Source organism: Falco cherrug, chromosome 1 (assembly GCF_023634085.1).
Source record: "Falco cherrug isolate bFalChe1 chromosome 1, bFalChe1.pri, whole genome shotgun sequence".
In the NCBI taxonomy this organism is placed as follows: domain Eukaryota; kingdom Metazoa; phylum Chordata; class Aves; order Falconiformes; family Falconidae; genus Falco; species Falco cherrug.
This window is the reverse complement of record NC_073697.1, coordinates 4,964,863-4,985,889: the sequence shown is the minus strand read 5'-3', so window position 1 is coordinate 4,985,889 and position 21,027 is coordinate 4,964,863. Positions and strand designations below refer to the sequence as shown.

The following is a 21,027-nucleotide window of genomic DNA, read 5'->3' as shown; positions in this document are numbered from 1 at the left end:
TATTAAAGTAACTACTAAACTTCAGGCTGCTGAAGGGCAATACAGGTGCCCCCTTCTTACACTTAGAGGGGGATGCTATATAGGAAGAAATACTCAGTGGATCCTTTCATGGCTGGTATAGGTGTGCCTGCTTAGACTTACCAGTATGTCTAACATCTGCATGAAAGTCTAGTTACCTGTTATCTGGCCTTGTACTAGCTTTATAAGAAGTCTTTTTGGATAAGAGGTGTACAACTTGCCTATTGCTTAAATACTTTCAGAAAAATTCCCTGCATTTAAGGCTGTCTCAGTCAGTAGAGAACTTTAGGAAACTTGCCCCTTTGTAAAACTGAGGTTTAGCAACTTTAACATAGCCTCTGTATTAGATACTATATGGAATAACCAGCTGAATGATATTTAAGTTTGTCATCATACGAGGGTGAGGAAACTGGCTAGCGTCCTACAAAAATACTGGAAAGTGTGACAAAGTCTAGGGGTGGGGAAGAGAAACAGGCACTCTTGTTAATGCAGTGCTTGTTGAATTGTAAGTTCTGATAATTTTTAAAGACTCACGTTGTTTTGTTCGTGTCACTGGAACTGACTAAATGTACTGTGTCTGAGAATTTTTGTCACTTTTTGATGGGGAAAAACTGAAATGTTCCAGTTATACTGGCCTCTTTGTGTGTCCAGAGGCTCCCCTTTCAGGAGTCGCATACTACTCTGTATTTTGGTGTAGCTAGTTGTTTACAAACTATACCAAACAAATACTATCCAGAAAAAGAATTGCATGACTATCTTATCTTAATGGTACTTTGAATGAAATCAGGCTTTCTATAAAGCATTGCCAGCTTGCATCACACAAAATAAGGCTGCAATATCTATTCTGTTTGAGTACTGCACTCATTAGCAGGCAAATCCTACTTATAGCAGTTTGCAGGGATATAATTGGTTTTTTTATAGAAGTCTTCAGATTAAATTCCTTTAAAGAAGAATGGTTAGTCTTGAGAAATGCTGAGGAACTTTCTGGGGCTGGCTTTCTAAAAGACTTCAGTTTAACTGCCTGTGTTGCATGTCTGGCCATCAAATGAGATGCAGGTAATGTAGGGTTAAGAATACTCTGTGTATATAAATTTAATGCATGGCAAGACATGAGCAAGCCCTTCACTGATTCATATACCATAGTAATACAGAATATTGAAGGCTTTGGCTACCTCTAACCTAAAACCAAGGAAAAAATACTGTACCCTTACTCAAAGTCTTTCTGTTAATAGGTAAACTAAGGAGACAGTTAATGTTAACTGTTTTTTCAGAAGTGCTTAAAATTACTCCTAGGGGCAGGGCTGAATTTTATTGGATTGGATTCTTTCCCATAGCTCCTTATTTCTTATTTTTTTTTCCTTTCTTCCTTCCACCGATAAAAATTCAGTAGGTCTTCTAAGTAAACAAATTATATAAACTGCCACTTTTTTTTTTTTTTTTTTTTTTAGAAAGACTTGCTCAAATGAGCTCTGTCCTGTTAGCTTCCTTGTTAAAATCCAAATATGAGTCTGTCTTGGGTCTGTTATGGTAAGCAAACACATAGTGACTTGCATATTTTCTGTTTTGTGCAGTGGGTTATCATTGAACAGGGATGCTATGCATTCTCCATGGTGGTGGTGCCACTCTATGATACACTGGGAACGGAAGCAATTACATATATTGTGAACAAAGGTAGGCCAGTTTCAGCAGCTGCACGTGTGATGGCAGAGCTGACTGAGGGCGGAACTGTAGCCTTCTTCAGAAGTCTTCCATTACCATCTCCTGAAATATGTATGGATCTAGTCTAAACATAACTTGTCATATTTATACTGTGTTTCTCTTTCACCAGCTGACTTGTCATTGGTTTTCTGTGACAAACCTGACAAGGCCAAACTTCTGCTAACCAGCGTGGAAAAAGGGGAAACTCCAATACTCAACACCATTGTTATCATGGAGTCTTTTGGCACGGATCTTGTGCAGCGTGGCAAAAAGTGTGGGGTGGAAATCTTCAGCATGAGAGAAATAGAGGTAAGCACACTTAACCCACTTCACTGCTTTCGTCCCATTTACTTGTGGAGGAAGAAGACTGTGTCTGTTAGACGGATTTTAGGACTGGGAACAAAATGTGGTGGATTAGTTGCAAAATACTTAGCTATCTCATGGGTTGAAGTTTACTCAAAAAAGAATTAAAAAAAGAAAAACAACTTGCTAATAGTATTTTGCAATGCTCAAAATGTAAAAGTGTATATGCCGAGATGGCAGAACAAAAGCTTGTTAACATCGTCCAGACTAAACACCAGATCGGAGTGTTAAGGCTTGCCCGTGCAAAGCAATAGCATGATAATTATATACTGTGACTAATACTTCAGAAATACTTATTTCAAAAAGAGCCTGTGTAGGTTTTGGTCTTGCAAAAAAAGGCATTTTCCCCTGTCCAGTGAATCTACAAAAGGTTTTATGGGGGAGGAGGAAAATGGCACTAAACTGTTCCAGCGTAAGCTTATAGTAATGTAGGGCAGTGAGACTTCCCGGCTTTGGAAGTAGAAACCATTTTGCTTAGCCACCTCATAATGTTCGAGTCTTGGTTTTGCTTGTAGATACTTTGTGTGCATAGGTCTCTTATGCAAGTTTATTTCATAACTTCACTCATGATTTAGAGAACTCTGTTCCCGGATCAAATTGCATAAAGTACATCTTTACTGTGAGGTTATGAAATTTGGTTTAGCCTGGTTCCAGCTGTTCTAGTGAAGACTTGGCTCACTAAGACTTGGGTGTCTCCAAGTAAGAGTGTGTGTCTTGTGCAGGTGGCAGTAACTGGTGTGAAATGCTTTGTTTCACTGAACCTGTTTTCACAGCAGTCTTAACTGCTATGTTAACAGGGCCATCTCCTGGTAAAGACACAAAAATGCCAGCATGTCTTTTAAAAGCTGATTAACTGTATGGTAGCTAACTAGCCTCAGCAAGGCTGCCAGGTTGGCATGGGGCTGAAAACATTATGCAGAGTAAGTGACTTACAGCGCACTGGGAAAGGGTTGAGTTAAACTTGGAAAAAGGTATGTCCAGCTGCAAGCTGGTACACTAAAATCAGTTTCTTTCCTTGAGTTGAACTCCAGTTTTTGGCAGAGGAAGATGCTTTCCACTGCATCTTCTGGCTGCAGAAAAACAAAACCAGGGGGTGAATGTTATCTTTAAGTTAGAAGTTTAGATACTTCAGTGACTTCCAGTAGTACTTTGTAGCTCTTAACAACACTTGATTTTTGGATTAATGTAGTAATAGGTGCTCCCAGACACTCTTGTCGAAATCTCAGGACTTGGGCAAACTGAAATATTTTTCATAGTGTTTCAGTGAGCCGTAATGAGTTTTCCCTTTCTTTTTTTAAGGGATAGAGGCTTTTAGCGACACACAAAGGGCAACTATGAACTCTTTAGGAGCTTAGATTAGAATAGAGTGACTATTTGTAGCTTTCAACACTTGTTTTCTGGATTTCTGGCTTGATCTTATTTCTCAGCTGTGGTTTATAGGTTGTGTGACCCATTCCTTTGTGTACCTCCCAGGTGCCATAAGCTTGATTTCTGGTGGCCAATATCTGTATGTTATGCTGTGGTTACTTAGAGCTGTGGAGCTGTGAATAAACGGCTTTTCAATAGGAAGAGATGTTGGAGTTCTGTTCTAGGAGATCAAAAGAAGCGTGTGGAGATCTTAGCTGTATGTTCAGCAAGTACCAGATCTTACTCAAAACAGGCTGTAGCGAAGTATTTACCTTCTGGTATGAAATGCAGACAGTTTTGAGCAGGCAGCTGCATTGTCTTAGTGGCAAATTTTTGCATAATGGTCCTGTTTCAAAAGGGTAAACTTACAAGGATGGGAATGTTACCTGTGTTCTGGACACTCCTTGTTTTTTGTTAAACCTCTTTGGGTAAGCTAAAGAGGTACATCATCATGCTAAAGGAAGTCTAGGGCTAGTAAAGAAATGCATAGTGCCATTGTTGTGTACTTGGAATGTGAAGGCAATGGTGAGGTTGATGTGTCTGCTCTCAAAGGGTGATTCCAAAGCTATACTTTAGAAAAGGTCCATTTTCATTAGGGTTACAAGTTGGACTTGGTGATCTTTTCCAACCTAAATGGCTCTCTGATCCTATTCTACAAGCTCTTAGGCTGGTATTGTTTCTAGTCTTAAATGGGCATGACAGTAATAAACCTTGATTTGAAACTTTAAAGCTCACAGATATTGGACATCAGCTTTCAAGTCTTTCATCTTAATCTTTATGCCCTTGATGATAAAAGGATCCTTTTGATATCCACTCCCTCCTGCCTAAAGAATATCATAATGGTCAGGCCTGAATAATCGTAAGGAGGGAGAGGGAAGAAGAGGTTCTAGAGGAGAGAGTCCTGCGCTCTGTCTCCACTCTTCAGTATGAGAGGAGTACAAATCATCAATGACCCTTCACAGAGAAACTTGTCTTCCTTCTCACAAGCAGTGATGTTAGTGTGGGGTGCTTACTGAGATGAGTCTTGCTCAATCTGTTCAATGGTTGTTAGTGGCATATGTCTTCTACATGATGTATGGACTTGATTGCCTGCTGTGGCTTGCTGTGACACTGCTTAACCTTGAGCGTATCTAGTGAGTGACTTCTGCTTTACTAGCTGGAAACAAAAAATCTGAGTTGTACTACTTCTGTATTTGTAAAACATGGTGGTTACAGAATAACTTTAAAATGTCCTTTAAAGCCTTTGTTACTCTTTTTATAAGCTAAAATGCCTTTACAGGCAGTCTAAATAACGGAATATTATGGTGTTTGGTAATGTTGGTCTGATAAATTTAAAGCAAAGAAGTTACATGCTCATGTCTGTACTGTTTCTCTCCCCTTTCTCTCCTTTCCGTAGGAGCTGGGAAGAACACACAGGCAGAAACCTATGGTAAGTATGAAGTTAGTTCAAGTGGCAATCTGAAGCTGGATAGCGTTCTGTAGATTAAACTAGCAAATCTCCTATAGCTCAAAAGTAACACTAATATTTCTGTGTTTTGTCCAGGAACATATTTTTCCTTGTTACCTTATTTATGCTAATACTTTCTTAACTCTCATAGCCTCCAAAGCCAGAAGATCTAGCAGTCATCTGTTTCACCAGTGGAACGACAGGTACACCTCATTACATTATGCAGAATTTATAATCCTGTGTGTGCAAAATTAATTCAGAAGCCCTCCTACTTTTTTTTTTTTTTTTTTTTTTTTTTTTAAGACTCTCCCCGGCTGCTGCATCTTTTTGGCAAGTAGTAGCTGGGGAAGTTTTATGGTAAGGCTCCCTTTGGTGTTGTGTGGTTTATTTATTTATTTATTTATTTCTCCATTGATCAATACAGAGTTGCAGCATTGGGGGGTGGAAGTGTTACATTTTTGGGCTTAGAAGTAAGTACTGAACCGGTATCTCCATTACAATAAAGGCTCTGCATCAGGCTTCAGACTTTCAATTCTTCCATAGTGGTTTTTTTTTGTACTGTATTAGCAAAATTTGTTCCTTGGCCCTGAGCAACCTTGCTGTAAGACCAAAACAGACTGTCTAGCTGTCACACTTTACATTTGTGAGTTAATATGCAACACTGGCAGGGAGCAAAAGGGAAGGGTACAATGGCAAGCTACACTTTTAAAGCAGATGTGAGATCAGAAATTAAGTCTGGGTTTGATAGCTGCATCTTTACCTGCCAGTGTGTTAGCAAGTTCTCTGCCTTTAATTGATACACGAGAAAGATATTAATGTCAAAGAAGGGACTGATTGACTGAAATGCTATTAGATAAGTTACCAAACAGTGGTAAAATCAGAAGTATCTTAAAATTTCACTGTTGCATCCTGATGTGCTTCTTCCTTAGGAAACCCTAAAGGAGCTATGATCACTCATCAAAACATAGTCAGCAATGCTTCAGCTTTCGTGAAAACTACAGAGGTAAACTGCAAAGGTTAACATTGTGGATTTGTGTAAGGGAAATAATCTCAGGAGTAAAACCAACAGTGAAATCTCATTAACTTTGGTCTTAACTTTTAGTAAGATCCAAGTGAAAATATAACTTGACAGCACTCTGCCCATGCTAGGTCAGAAATCAATGTTTCCTGGTTTCTTCTGTCAGGGTCATGGATTTACAAATTGGTCTGACACAAACCAAACGTTAAAAGATCCTGATGTGGATCTGCGTTACATTCTGCCGTGGGCTTACAGTGTTTGTCATTAGTGGAAGTTCTGCATCAACAGGTTTGTGTAGAGGCTAGCCTTTTCCACTAAGGATGGGAGAAGCTATAATGTATTTTAACCCCCCGAAATACTTAAAGCCCTTAAATGAGCAAGCAGCACAACTCTTAAGCATTTTTACTTGATACATTGTTAACTTTTAGTTTACTTGAGACTACCGTAAAGTTCATCTGCAGGTTAGCTAAGAAGACAGTTCTAACACACACAGATGTAATTAAAAATAGAATTGTACTTATTTTGCCAAGTACTCTACATATAGAATTGTTTTTAAGTTAAGCAACTAGTCTCACAACTAAATCATGTAAGCTACTTTTGATATCAACCTCATGGTAAATTGCATAAGCAAATCTTCTGATCTAAGAAACAGTGTGTGTTTCTTTTTTAAACCCCTGAGGTGTACTGCTTTAGCCTTTTTCATTCCTCCTCCCTCCCAATGTGTATAATAGAACTTTCTGTGGTTTCTATGAGAATTTGTTTCTATTTGTAATCATATGAATGATAAAGTGTAATAATCTGGTCACTGTAGTCAAATCTAACAGATTACTGTTTCTGCAGTGTGTGTTACTCATGCTGGTTGTCAGTGCTGTAATTTCCTTAACGAATGAAAGACAATGCAGCTTCATTACTGACAAAACTGAAGTGAGGGCTGTGGTTTAGAGATTAGACGCTAGGTTTCACTGTTGTGTTTAACTTGGGCAAAATAGAGAATCAATGAGAATTAACTTTAAATTTTACCAACACTTTCAGAAAACATTTATGCCTTCCTCTGATGATGTTCTGATATCATTCCTGCCCTTGGCTCATATGTTTGAGAGAATTGTAGAGGTAAGCATCTGTTTGTACTGAACTGTTGAGAAGCTCGCTTGTCTTACAGAATGCCTGTCTCTTGAATCCCGGTGGTTATGAATATGTCCTATTCTTTTTTTGACTCTTGCACATGTGTATGAAAGCTTGAGGTAAGGTGCAGGGAAACAATATCCCATAGACAATATCCAGTGAGTACTATACAGCTGGTTTTCATGCGGAAATAAAAACATCAACCTTAGAGCTAGGGTTAATAAGAAACTGACCTGCTAGAACATGAGACAATCCCTTAGTACCTGTACGCTGCCTAGAAATTCCCTCTAATATAATCAGTGTACTATTAAAAATCCATGCCATTCTTTAATCTGCAGACTTTAAAGCCTTCTTTTATAATGTGGCATCCTGCTTGCTTACACAAAACTTATTTTAAATCAGTTAAACTTACTGTTGCTTCCAAGAAACTTCAATAAAAAGGGTTTTTGTTTCAGTGGAGTTCTCTTCCAGAAAATGAAAATAGCTTTTAATGCCATTTAAAGACAAATGTTGAAGTTCTCGTGGATCACTTGTTTTACCAAAACTGGGGCTTAATTTTTGAGGTTGAGGGGACTCAGATTGTCTTAATACTGGAAGACTTAAGGACCTCTGAGCCCATAGTTAGGTGGTACGCATTATTGAAAAGATGCCATTTCCTCAAACTTCTTGTATACAGTAGAGGCACAGGAATTTAATTACCATACTTGAAGTTGAATTAATGCCTCTCCCTTAGGTGAGATTGCAAATATGTATGTTGAAGGTAGTCTTGTCCCAATCCGTGCAGGGAAACAACAGCCTCCATGCAAGTGTGAAAAGGCACGTGGAGCCAGAAATTGTCCTGTGATTTCAGTTAGGAATCCTGAGCTATCTACCATAACTCTGTATATATACACATACAAAAATTTACTGGGGTATGTGTGTGTATATATGTATGTTAGGAAGATTGGGAATGTAGCGTAACTGAGGTGTGCAGGTGCCCTTAGGCTTTCAGCACTTTTTTTTTTTTTTTCCCCTCCCCACCCCCCCACGCCCCCCGGTGACCTGGATATCTGTTATACTTCAGTGTCTGTTTTATTGATGCCTGTCTTGCATCGGAAGGTACAAACTCTGTAGGTAACAGCTCTGCTCTTGATCATGTAGTAGAAACAGGATTGGACATGTTCTAAAGGATAAAATCAGAAGAGAGTGCTTGGATCTCAGTATTACTCTGCCATTTGAGGTCTTTACAAAGTAGGTGATTACTTGTATGTTTACATAAGGAGATTAAGCAAGAACACTTTCTGGTAAAAAAGGAGAAAACATTTGTTACTGTCTGAGGTAGGTATGAACACAGGCTCTGTGAAAAGTAGTCTTTAGAGTACTACCCCTCTTGTAAAGTTAATGTTTGCTGATTATTTTTTTTCTGGCTTCCTTGGGAAGTTAGAAGGGTCAGTGAACTTGACAGGACAAATGTGTTCTCACCTAGCAAAGGCAGTTGCTGCTCAGTCCATATGAATTGATGCATTTGCTGCTTTTTAGCAGATGGTGGCAAAGCACAAGTGGAAAGGAGAAGTGACATTCTGAATATCTTGTGCAGGAAAGATGAGAATTGATGGCAGGGAAGGCAGAAAAGTATTATGGAGAAAGCAGAAGAAATAAAAATAAGTAGGTGTAGGTTAACAACATCTCTACTCTGCTTGTGTTTATAAATGAAACCCAAACAAAAAGGGGGTATATGGGTGTTGGGGGTGGAGCTTCTAGACTCTTAACAGAGAATATAGAACACAACCGGATTAAGTCTGCCTTCCTTGGAGTAGGTCTGAAGTGATGCAGAAGTAAGCAGTGGCTCTGCTGGAGTCTTCTAAAAAGCATCTTGATCACCTAGCAACAAATCTTCTGTTCCCATCAGTCCTATGAAATGGGAAGGAAAACCAGGGTGCAAGAGAATGGAAATAAAGTAGCATGAGGCAGAAATCCCTGTTGGACCAGTAAATAGGATGTATTGACTTTAAATGCAGAATTTCTTAGTAAATAGCAGGGAACAAACAAAGGTCTCGTATTTTTAAATAAGCTTGTTAAATATTTAAAATAGAGAGGTTCTGCTTTTCACTCTTTTGCTGCCTCTGAGAATTGTCTTATTTGGCCAGCTGCCCTTTTTGGATAGCGGCTTTTGTGCTATACAGTCCTTGGCCTGTGTACACTAGGCATGTCTTGCTACTTGGTCTTTCTAGTCCCATTCTGTAGTCTGAGAATGCTGCAGAACTAGTCTAGAAGCTTGAGAGGATTTAAGGTGGATCCTGCACAGTCTAATCTGCGTAGGGTTGTTGTACATACACAGCTCGAACACATTATACATCCTGTGTTTTCAGAGTGTTTACCTTTTTCCTAACAGTGTGTGGTTCTGTGCCATGGAGCTCGGATAGGATTCTTTCAAGGGGATATCAGACTACTTATGGATGACCTAAAAACACTGCAGCCAACTGTATTTCCTGTAGTACCCAGATTGTTGAACAGAATGTTTGACAAGGTAAGTCTACAGGCATGACCTGTGCAGAGTTTGAAGATACTTTGTGAAGTTTGTGCTGTCAGGTTAGGAGTAACTGTTGTGCTCTGGGATGTTAAAATGGCATGCAAAAACTTACGTATCTCTTGCTAAAAGATAGCTGAAAGTGCAGGAAATAGTATTGCTTGTATTAAAATACTTTCAGGCAGCAAATACTAGTGTTGAAAAGCCTGACTGACTGGGGGACTTGGTTCTCTAGCTTGATTAATGGCTTACTGTTCTGCTCTGAGCAAGTTATTTAGGTCCAGTCTACAACGAGAACATGAGGCTTAGCATCTGCATGCCATGCTTTTAGCGTCTGACTCATGGAGTGGAATTTGCAAACCAAGGTCAGGTGTTGGCCTACGTTTGCGTGGACACATACAAGTTTCCTACACAGCAGCCAGCATGTTCTAGCAGGCAGAATTATAAACCAGCCAGTCAGGAGTGCTGGGGAGAGGGTGTGTCAGCAGCCCCAGTCTCTTCTGTATGTACTGCTTGCCTGCTCAGGGTCATCCGAGATGGAAATTCAAGAAGTAGATTCTCTTTCTTGGACTTGAGATTTTAAATCATCCTTTTTGCATATGGATGACTGACTCTTCTTAGTATATAGCTGGAGGAATTGAAGGATATAACAAAGACGTCCTGTAACTGCTAAAGAAATGGCAGAGCTGCCTAGGCTGTCTTAGCCAGAACAGTGCTAATCAGGAGACTAGAGGAATGGCAAGTAATACAAGATTCTGTTTGGCCCCAGGAACAAATGGTGCAACTTGGATCCATTTGGAGGGGAGGAAACACTGAGACCAGCCTGTAGTGCTTAAAACATAGCCCCTCATTCTGCTCACTCGTTCTGTACTGGAATTTGAGAAGCAGAGCCAAAGCTTGGGACTCTCTTCTCCTATCGTGATGCCCTCTTGCTTCTTAACTCTGGTACCCTGAGGCTTTCATACTTCTATGACAGTGTTTCAACCTCACTCAGCCTTGCAGTGACCTAGCGTGTGAAGTTAAGAAGTGGGAAATTGGGGTGGCAGGGGGGCCACAATGATGAAGAGCTGCTGAGTCTTTCTCTTTCCAAGTGAGTATACTCATCTGTGGTCTGCTGTTGAGACTGCTACTGTGGCTTCCTGAGAACAACCAGCAGGAGCCTTTGGAAAGTCATCCAAAAAGCAAGTTTATATCTGCAAGACAGATCTTCATTTGGCATTTCTGAAGAGACCTGCATCTCCTCAGAAAACCCGGTGTTACTTTACGTACTGTGATGGTATGCTTTTCAGAATATGCTGAGGATTATACTCAATTTGAATTTTGATCATACTGGAATAGAAAAGTATAACATTCATTTTTCATTCATTCATTTTGATGAAGAAACTATGCACTGGAACAGCATCATGCAGCTTGAGAAGAGGCGCCAATTTTGGCGAACATCTCTGGAACAGAGGTGGAGGCCAAAATCAAAATTCACAAGTATATTTTTTACTGGAATTCAGGTGCTTACCAATAAAGATTGTTTAATTTACTTTCTTTTCACTGTTGAAAATCTCTATGCATGCTGCTGTAAGAAAAAAGGAATGGCAGTCTGTGAGAGTTCTAACCACAAATTATCTTTCTTAATAGATTTTTGGACAGGCAGATACTTCATTAAAGAGGTGGATGCTGGATTTTGCTTCCAAAAGGAAAGAAGCAGAACTCAGAAGTGGTATAGTTAGAAATAACAGTTTCTGGGATAAAGTAATCTTCCGCAAAATACAGGTATGCTTGGAAGTCTCTGAGTCTAAGTTTGCAATTGCTGAATTCCATATGAATGGTTATAATCTGGTATGGCTTTCATCACTGTTTAAAGACTACCTGGCTACTCAGAATAAAAATCAAAGCGATCTTTTTATTTCCAACTTCATTTTTTCAGTTCCCTTTGTGCTAATAGTACCAGCTATAACTGTATTAGGGAAGTTACTCTCAAACAGTCTGGCGCTTCTCTCTTGGGCCACTTTGAAAGCAAAAGCAAACGCTGTCCTTCTGAAGGAGGAATGCTAAGTGTGGCACAGTGCCACCTTTAGTCCCTACTGTCTCCTCACTGTTGGTCACTAGTAAGTTACGCCTGCTGTTATATCTGGCACTCACTTGCTGTGGCTTTAACCTTGATTGTACAACATGCCCATGTGTCTGCTTTTTATAGCATTCGGGATGTATGAGAAGCTGATATAAGGCAGTTAAAAATAAAGTCATTGCTCTAAGTCCGTGACTTAAGCTCTTTAGACTTTTGGCACAGTCTGCGTTGCAGCGACACCACAGTATAGTCTATGTAGATACTGTATGTTTGAGATACTGTTTCTTCCAGCCATTAATGAGATTAAAAACTCTGCAAGAAAGACAGCTTGCAAATAGGAGGCTAAACTTTAATCTTTCAGCACTAGTGGGTGGTACTGTAGGTGAATAGTGGCTGAGGGTAGGATGGAAAAAAGACTCTGGAAATCTCTCTGAAATGGTTTTCGTGTCCACAGTATCTTGTGTCTGTTGTAGGCAAGTTTGGGAGGAAAAGTAAGGCTGATGGTTACAGGAGCAGCACCTGTATCTGCAAGTGTACTGACCTTCCTGAGAACAGCTCTTGGCTGTCAGGTGAGTTTCCTGGCTTTAATCTTAAAACAAAGATTTTAATACCTGGTTCCAGCTTTGTTAGAGCATTTCTAGTAGTCTGTGTATGTGTATATATATATATATATATATATATATATATAAAAAACTCTATCTGGCGTTCTTCTTGAAGACTATAAAAGTGCATACTCCTTTCCAGAGTTTATCTCTGTCCCTTGAGATTTCTGTGCTCATCCCAAAGTCTTTATTATAACTGAAGTAACCAGCTGAACTGGCTTAAGGTAAAGGTTTTGGAGGGGGCTGCTGTAAGCAGTAATTACTGTTCTTGGATTTTAAGTTTCTGGGCTTGCCTTGCTTACAGAATTATTCATAACTACTGTAGAGAATCTAATCAACGTGATGATATTGTAGTGTTCTTGCTTTGAAGACAAGACTGAGGACCAGATTGCACATGTTGCATTTATCTTCAGAGTATGGTGTTTTTAGGTAAAATCTGAATAACAGTGGCACAGGATAGAATAAATGTGTCAAAAAAAACCCAAGCAGAGATAACACAAAAAAACTCTAAAATGTGAGGCTTTCGTGACTTCTTGAAGTGCTTCAGTAGTGTGCTGGTGTAGCAATGAGTTCTGCACAGAAAAGGGAAGCCTGTCTTGTGTATAATAATCACAGAGCTGTAATAGCGTGTAGGGATTCCATTCCTGGCTGTCTTGGAAAACCTGCCCTTAAATGATGTGGATGAAGTCATTGCTAGTGCTGCTGTTCTTGGTTTCTTCTTCTTGCGCCCTCTGCTTTCTGTTTTGATCTAGACAGGTGTCACGTAGCATGTGAAACAGAGTAAATATTGGAACTGAAGGTGGAATATTAGCACTTAAAATATTGTGTATTGTGATAAAACTCTTAACACAGTGATATTCTTTTCAGAAGATGCTGGGGATTTTGCTAAACTCTAATCGACTAGTAAAAGAAGCAAAATATTAATTTCATTTTAGTGAAGAAATCCTATGTTGAAAAATAAGAATCTTAAATAATTCTTTGGTTTCATGTCCTAGTTCTATGAAGGTTATGGACAGACTGAATGCACAGCTGGATGCTCACTGTCACTGCCTGGTGACTGGACAGCAGGTATGGTGTTTAGTGGTCTGCCTGTCTGTTAAGTTTCGGGACACTATACAGGTCACTCGTCACATTTAGTCTTCAGTACACCTATCATGAAGCATAAGATTCTGTTTTTCTTCATGTGAAGTAAAAAAGTTTTGAAGGGATTTCCTGAAGTTTCTACCCCTAAATAGTTGGAAATATTAAGTAATCCAAACTTTTAATAGGCTTTGTCCAAGCTGAAGTGGATTTAGGAAAGCGGAGGTCATAGTATCAGCCCTTGTAACTTTTGCACAATAGGAATCTGCTGTATGTAAGCACTGTGTTAGAAATGTAAACGGCATTTTTTGGTGTTAGAACGAACAGTCTGCATTTCTGTCAGTAGTTACCTCTCTAGCTTTGTAACTGAAACAATACCATATTTAAATAATATAATATTAATAATTATTATTAATTAAACCCATAGTAGGACATTTGCTACTTAAATGTACGCATAGGTCATGATTATAAGAAAAAACAAGCTTGAGTGCATGGGTCAGCTTGTAAAATTCTAGGGATATCTGAGAATTTAATGTTTCAGTCCCAGCAAATTTTAATCTATTACTGTACTGTTGTCGGTGTAGTGTATTACCAGAAATCGGTTTTCCATCTTTTTTTACTTTAGCATGTAACCAGCTTATTGTTTTAAGAACCTGACTAAAAAGCCGTTCGGGCTATTGAAGTGTACTCTATTTGATAGGTCATGTTGGAGCACCCATGCCATGCAGTATCATCAAGCTTGTTGATGTACAAGAAATGAATTACTTGGCTGCCAAAGGAGAGGGTGAGGTCAGTAATTTCAAAAGGTCAATATGAGCCTCTTATGAAATCTTGGAAAATGTTTTTTGTTCCTGAAATAACAACTAACTGTCTTAGTTTACTAAAACTGCTACCTAAAATCAAAGACCCCTGCCTTGCCTGCATGCAGTGTTGGCTAACGATTCACAGAAGCAAAACAAACTAGTGTATCAAAAGAGAGAAAGCATGTGGGGTAACAGATTACTGTGTATTGATGGTTGTATGACCAAATATGCTACCCTGCAGCTGTGACATAGTTGAGAAGCTAGCTATCCTTCAGTAAAACACTAGCGGAGGGCTTTCCCCCTGCTGTTGCCAAGTGCTAGAGAACAGCTGATGCATATAGTTTGTTACCCAGCTTGTGATGTGTGAAATGAGGTGATTTAATGTGGCTGGAACACTGTTAAGAGAAATGGACATAAAATGCAATGAGGGCTGCTAATAATTTGTGACAACTGCCTATGTGTTCTTCTGAACATCTTCCTGCAACCTGTACTGTACAAATTGAACATGTATATTTTACAAATTGCACTTTGAGGATTCAGCTTTGTGTGTAAAACTATATGCTGTCTTTCAAATTTTTTCCAAGTAAGAGATATAAAACTTTGTGTACGTACTTCAAACAGATGTCCATGTAGTAATTTATTTTCCCCAAGCCCTGAAAGAAAATTAACTGTGGTATCTTTCATATGCTTTTGAGAGGCCTTGGGGGCAGTTGGAGTGAGAAATGGATAAATAAAAAGTAGCTTAAGTGGATGACTAATTTGTGACTGCAAACAATACACAATCTTTGTTTCAGTTGTAACTTGTGTGAGACTAGAGACAAATCATTGGGCTTTAATTCTCAGAAATACTTCAGGATTTAGTTGGGTGTAATGGTGGGAAAACATTTTCAAGTGGAAAGCACTGTCAAAATTCTTTACTGTTTTCCATATGACCCCATGTTTAGTCTTCATCAGGAATTTTTGCTTTACTTTAAGTTTTTAAAGCTTGATGTGCTAGAGGAACTGAGTATGAATTCTCATAATAAGAAACAGTTAAGTAGTGGATTATTTTTTAAAAAAAAAAACACCTTCTGGGAAAGTTTTGCTTGCACTTACTGTGAATGTTTGCTGTGTTAGGAGTTACTTTGGACTTGAATAAATAAATGTGGTAGCCCCTTAATATATCGGGTACCATCTTGATCTTTCAGTCCTAACTTCCTCGGTGTGACCTGTTCTGAATTCAACAAATAAGTGTTGTAACTTGTTTCGCAAAACTAAAGCCCATAGCTATAGAGTTGGTTCTCATTATCCTTTGCCTAAAATAAATCTTCCTCCTTATTTATTGCCTATCTGCTCTTCAGCTGGATTAAACACTCCTAGTCCTCTTTTCCAAGTAAGCTTTCTGTCTTCTCCATTCTGTCAGCCTTGCTTTTCACTTTTGTCAGCTACCTATGTTCAAGAAGGATAAATTTGTGAATGGAATTATAAATGCTTATATGCAGATGAGGTCTTAGTGCCAGGTAGCAGGATACAGATAAATGGTTTGCTGTCTCCGCCGGGAAAAGCTGTCACCTGGGGTTGTGGGAGCCATGCAAAATGACATGTTTGATCAGTCAGCTTTTGACTTGACCGGGATGCGTAGAGTTCTCCTCTACTCCTATCCTTCCACACAGGCTCTGTTTTGTAGCAGAAATGACTTGGGTCTTAAAAACCTATGACCTTGGTGATGAGTTTGGTATGGTCTCTATAAGGTCGTCAGAACCCTCACTAACATTCTGATCTCCTTCCTGTTGACATCTCCTGTCCATTGTACTCTCATTCACCAGCATGCCATATTTTATGCTGAGGTAAGCACTGGAAATACGTGGGTTGAGTTTTTCAAGAATTGGTCTCTGAACTATACTTCAGTAACTTCTTGTAGTCTGAGAATTGATCCTAGTGCCTGAAGATGCTTTAGCCAGTTCCTTGCCCATTTTATTATTCCTTGTCCATTAATAGTTGGCCTTGTATTTTATCAGCCCCTATTGATTTATTATCCATTTGGCCTTAACTTAAAACTGGATTTTCTATCCTATTCTTCCAGGTCTGTTCTAAAGTCCTGATAGTATTGCCCAGACCAGACCCTTCTTACTGTCGCTTGTCATCCTCGTGTGCCAAGCCACTCCCAAGTGGATGTGGCGGTTTGAATCCTTTTGTTGCTTCTGAGGACTCTTGTGTAGAGCTTTCAGGGGTTTTGGACTCCTGATTCCCCAACAGTTGTGAGCAGTTGAGCATCTTGAAGTTTTGCCTCCATACTGTTTATCTTGCCTATCTCTCTGTCCTCATTTCTAAGGAGGTATTTTATACTCCTGCTGATCCTCAAGTAACAACAGTCCTATCCTGTGTGTGTCCTTCTCCACCAAAGTAAACTTACACAACCTTGGGTGTTACATTGGGAAGAAATTACTTAAATTTGGGATCATCTCTGAATATTTCAGGCTTTGTTCCATGCTCCTGACTAGTTGCTGTACTTTAGTATTCTCTTACTGACAGATTGTTTTAATTTAGCTTGTGAGGGTCTGTCCTGATTCTCTGGCAACCTTTTCACCTATAAACCTTTAATCTTGTTGAAGCTTTTCTCATACCTTATAAGCACATTTCTGATCCTAATAATGCTCACACATCCAGGGTATATCCAGAGAAGCTGTTCTTCATTTTCTGCTGAGTATACAAATCCAGACAACCTTCAATTTAAAGAAATTGCAGATTTTCTTTATTGAGAAGTCTTGGTCACATTTGGACAAACATATACCTTGCTTGATATACAGCTTTTTCATCACTAGTTTTAGCACAATGCCCTTGCTGCTTACCAGAACTGAAACAAATACATTGCCAGGCTGAGAGGTAATATCTCTGGATCCAGCAGAATTTCTTCACATAAATAAATTTCCTCTGATAAATTCAGATTATTCTTATAGTAGGTAGGAACACTGCTGCTAGGCTAGGAGAGAACAGATGCTTCCAATTGCTTCTTATTATAGCGTATACCAATCAAAAATGTTAGGTCTCCAAAAACCATGAGTAAAGATTTCTGTACTAATGCAGAAACTTCATCTTGTCTTTTTAGTGGGGGTTGTTGAGAACCATTGGAGAAACAATTCATTGCAAACAGTGTTTGTCAACTTCCCTTCATAGCAGCATACACTAACAAATGGCTGTTTTCAGGTGTGTGTAAAAGGGCCGAATGTATTTCGTGGCTATTTGAAAGATCCTGAAAAAACAGCAGAAGCTCTGGACAAAGATGGCTGGCTTCATACGGGAGATATTGGGAAATGGCTACCGGTAAGTGAACTTATATAGCTGAAATGTACTTCTGTAGTTATTAGCAGTAATTTAACAAATAAAATAGAAAATATTTGGTATTGAACACAATGAATTAAGTGAAACACAAGTAATTTTAGGAGGAGGAAAACTACTGCTGTAGATAAATCTTTGTGTCTGGGGTTAAAAAAGTATTAGTGTCAGTCCTGAAGCTTTCCCTAGTTTGTTAGGTGGGTGGGGAGCCTGGTTTCTTACAAGGTTAGTCTTGACAGTACTCTGGCTGTAGCACTGTTGTAACTGTTACTAGTGTGGCATGCTTAAGCTGCGTAGATTGGTTTTTCAGTTGAAGTGCCTCTTCTGAGTGGAAGTTATTTCTGTCAACAGAATGGTACATTGAAGATCATTGACCGGAAAAAACACATATTTAAATTAGCTCAGGGAGAGTACATAGCACCAGAGAAAATAGAAAATGTGTATCTGAGATGTGAAGCACTTGCTCAGGTGTTTGTCCATGGAGAAAGCTTGCAGGTAAGCATTCTTCAGGTAATTTAAAAAATGCAGAAAAGAGTCTTCCTTTCCTCCCTCCCCCTACCCAAAACTTTGGGACTGAAATCTTGAAAAAAAAAAAAAAATTAACATTATACGTTTTGGTTCTAAATGTACTTTTGACTCCAGCAGTTATATAGCATGTTTCTGGATTTAGTTTCAGATGGGATAGTGGAGCTGGATTAATTTAATTGAGTATTAATGGCTGTGTAAGTTGCTAACAGTGTACAGGGAAAGTAATAAAAAAAAAAAACAACCACAAACCCAAGATGTCCAGGTTGCAAGTGTAAATTACAATGTGGGTCTCGACAAGAATAATTCTTTTTTAAGTGCAAGCTGCTCTCCTGTGTTCAAGTAGCAGAAAGGTGGTGACTTCACAGCAGGATCAGAAATGCTGTCCAGAACCTAACACTGACTAGTAAGAAAAGCGTAGGAACTAAAAGTGACTTTAAAAGAAAAGAGCTTGACAAAAATTCCTTTTTAGGCCTTCCTAGTAGCTATTGTGGTACCTGATCCTGAGACTTTGCGCAACTGGGCCAAGAAAAGAGGATTTGAAGGCTCATATGAAGAGTTATGCAAGAACAAGGTGAGTAATATCTAGCTGAACCGTTAGCGGTTCTGCATCAGCTTTTTCAAGCTATACACAGTGTGTTCCTGTGTTCACAGGATGTCAAAAAACACATTCTGGAAGACATGGTGAGGATTGGGAAAGAATCTGGTTTGAAGTCATTTGAACAGGTAAGATGCTTGAGAGAACTGAACACCTAAGTCTTTAAACTTGTTAACACCAATATAATCTGACTCTCCAGAAACTGCTTTTAATTTGCATCTGGAAAATTTTTAAAGTGGTGGGCTTCGTTATGTTGTCTGGGTGGTTTTTTTAATAGCCTTGTCTGTTTCAAGGAATGTGGCTTGGCTAGTAACTGTTTACTTTCCAGGTCAAAGACATTGTCATGCACACTGAAATGTTTTCTATTGAAAACGGCCTGCTGACACCAACGCTGAAGGCGAAGAGACCAGAACTGCGAAAATATTTTCAGTCACAGATAGATGAACTCTATGCTAATGCCAAAATGTAACTGAAAATGGAATGAGGAAAGTGGCACACGTCTGATGTCTACTTTGGCCTTCAAATCTGTAATTTGACTACAGCAAACATAGGGAAGGAAACTGTGCAATCATTAACTTGTACAAAAATGGGTACTTGCCATAGAAGCATTGAAGAAATGGAACACTGCCTTACTGTCGAGTTGTGTTGCATACTGTTTTTATGGTGACCTACAATTTCCAAAAAGAGCCTTAACTATAAATGGTAACTATATGTAAGTTATTTAAGACGTCCTTGGCCAAAAATGGGACTCTTTCACCAAGGAGCTAAGGTTTTCTTATTGCCAGCATGTTTGCTGTCTGCAGTGTATTTTTTTCAGTTGTCAATTCCACAAAGGATTTGGCAGGTTTGAAAATGTCTCTTAAGTATCTTGCATCCTCAGAAGGGTTACTTAATTGGTTCAAAAAACCCCAACCACCCCACCACCAAAACAACACCTTTACAGTTGTATAGCTGGTATCATATCTTGCATTAATCCTACTATTAACTGGGGCAAGGCATCTGAGTTTCTTTTCTCCCTTCTGTATCTGCAGCCAGTTCTGAGATGTACTTTTATAAGGTAGAAGTCAGAACTCCGTACAAAGGAGACCAATGAACACAAGTTCCTCAGTAAGTCTGTATATGCTGGTTCTTCACTGAAAGTGGGGATGCAGTTAATTCAGCAAGCCTAGGCTTTGCTATGTTGACACAATGCCGGAGTGGTGCCAGCCCGGAAAATGAAGAGAATCCTAACTCTGGCAACAACACTGGAGACCTAAAAACAAAACCATTCAGGAGGCTGGGCTATGCTAATGGTCAGGTAAACATTGCACCTGTACTAGCCACCTGTTTCCCTGTAACGAACATGTATTTAAAATGCGTATTTTAAAATGTGCCAGGTCCTTTATAAGCAGAAGAGCTTCTGACATAACCTCTCAGTTTTCTGTGCTTTATATATGAGCCACTGAGTATTCTTCACTGAATAGCAAAATAGGTCAGGTAGAATGTTTTTGCCTGATGCTTTGCAGCAATTGGAAGTATTTATATATGCCAACAGAAGTGTGTGTTGGCACAGGATAGGTATTTGTTCAGGGATAAGAACCTAATTCCCAGATAAATTACAAAATAACTATTACCTTTTGTTTGAGAGATCAGCCTTATTACAGCATAAGTCTTTTGCTATCCTTAACAGAGTTGGTTTTGCATTAGCATTCATTGCTGTTTTTTTGAAAACATGGATATATGTAAAATACAAGCACAACAAGGTTTGCACTAAGATTTGTGTGTGATTGTAATGCACTACTCTGTAGCATAATTTCATACTTGTGTGCAGTTAAGGTACACAAATCTGAGTCAACTGTTAGAGCAGTAGTTTGTTACATTGGAATTCAAATGTTTGCTTAGTGTTGGCTATTTCTATGTTTTATAAAACCAAAACAATTTTCAAAACCAATGAAGGAAACCAAAATAAATATTTCTGCATTTCAACGCAGTGAAGTGTTTGTTTATCAAGGAAAGGTGCTGCTGACTAATGAGCCCAGGTGTTACTTGGTAACTGTGACAAGCTGTAAAACTCCACTGACACAAACACACTAAATGAAGGATAAATGCTGGTTGTTGACGCTTTACTTGTGGAAGGTAACTTTCTGCTTTGGTCTGGTATTTATGTGTAAGGTTTTGGCTAGTATCTGTAAGAAAGGGATGCTGTTGTGTGTAACTTGCTCCATCAGTATTCTTAAATGAACAAACAGATCTTTCTTTTTTTGTCTGAAGTATGGTTTCTGATGGGTGGTGTTCTTACCATCATAAATAACTTTTAAGTGAAATCTGAGGATTTCTTAAATCTTACGCTCCTTCTGTGTGGTAGGGGTTGGTTGTCATCATTCCTCCCCTTCCCCCTTTATACTGTACATCTGGCTTTAATCAGGGGCGTGGAATGGAAGATTTCATGGGCAGATTTATCAGAACAGGCTCGATGAAGCATCACCAGCA

At 39.0% G+C, this 21,027-nt stretch overlaps 1 protein-coding gene across 2 annotated transcripts in view; it reads left to right on the top strand.

Moving 5' to 3' along the window:
- ACSL1 (acyl-CoA synthetase long chain family member 1) overlaps positions 1-20,523 on the top strand; it is a 42,696-nt gene extending 22,173 nt beyond the window's left edge. For both annotated transcript variants that reach the window (XM_055708736.1, XM_005445354.4), the window contains exons 6-21: positions 1,590-1,689; positions 1,847-2,025; positions 4,883-4,915; positions 5,085-5,136; positions 5,863-5,936; positions 6,984-7,061; positions 9,445-9,579; positions 11,209-11,343; positions 12,112-12,207; positions 13,236-13,308; positions 14,021-14,109; positions 17,307-17,423; positions 17,787-17,930; positions 18,433-18,534; positions 18,615-18,686; positions 18,887-20,523. In XM_055708736.1, coding sequence (XP_055564711.1) covers positions 1,590-1,689; positions 1,847-2,025; positions 4,883-4,915; positions 5,085-5,136; positions 5,863-5,936; positions 6,984-7,061; positions 9,445-9,579; positions 11,209-11,343; positions 12,112-12,207; positions 13,236-13,308; positions 14,021-14,109; positions 17,307-17,423; positions 17,787-17,930; positions 18,433-18,534; positions 18,615-18,686; positions 18,887-19,027 — 1,620 coding nt within the window. In that variant the 3' untranslated portion in view covers positions 19,028-20,523. The remainder of the gene's footprint in view (positions 1-1,589; positions 1,690-1,846; positions 2,026-4,882; positions 4,916-5,084; positions 5,137-5,862; positions 5,937-6,983; positions 7,062-9,444; positions 9,580-11,208; positions 11,344-12,111; positions 12,208-13,235; positions 13,309-14,020; positions 14,110-17,306; positions 17,424-17,786; positions 17,931-18,432; positions 18,535-18,614; positions 18,687-18,886) is intronic.
- Positions 20,524-21,027: the final 504 nt, after the last annotated feature.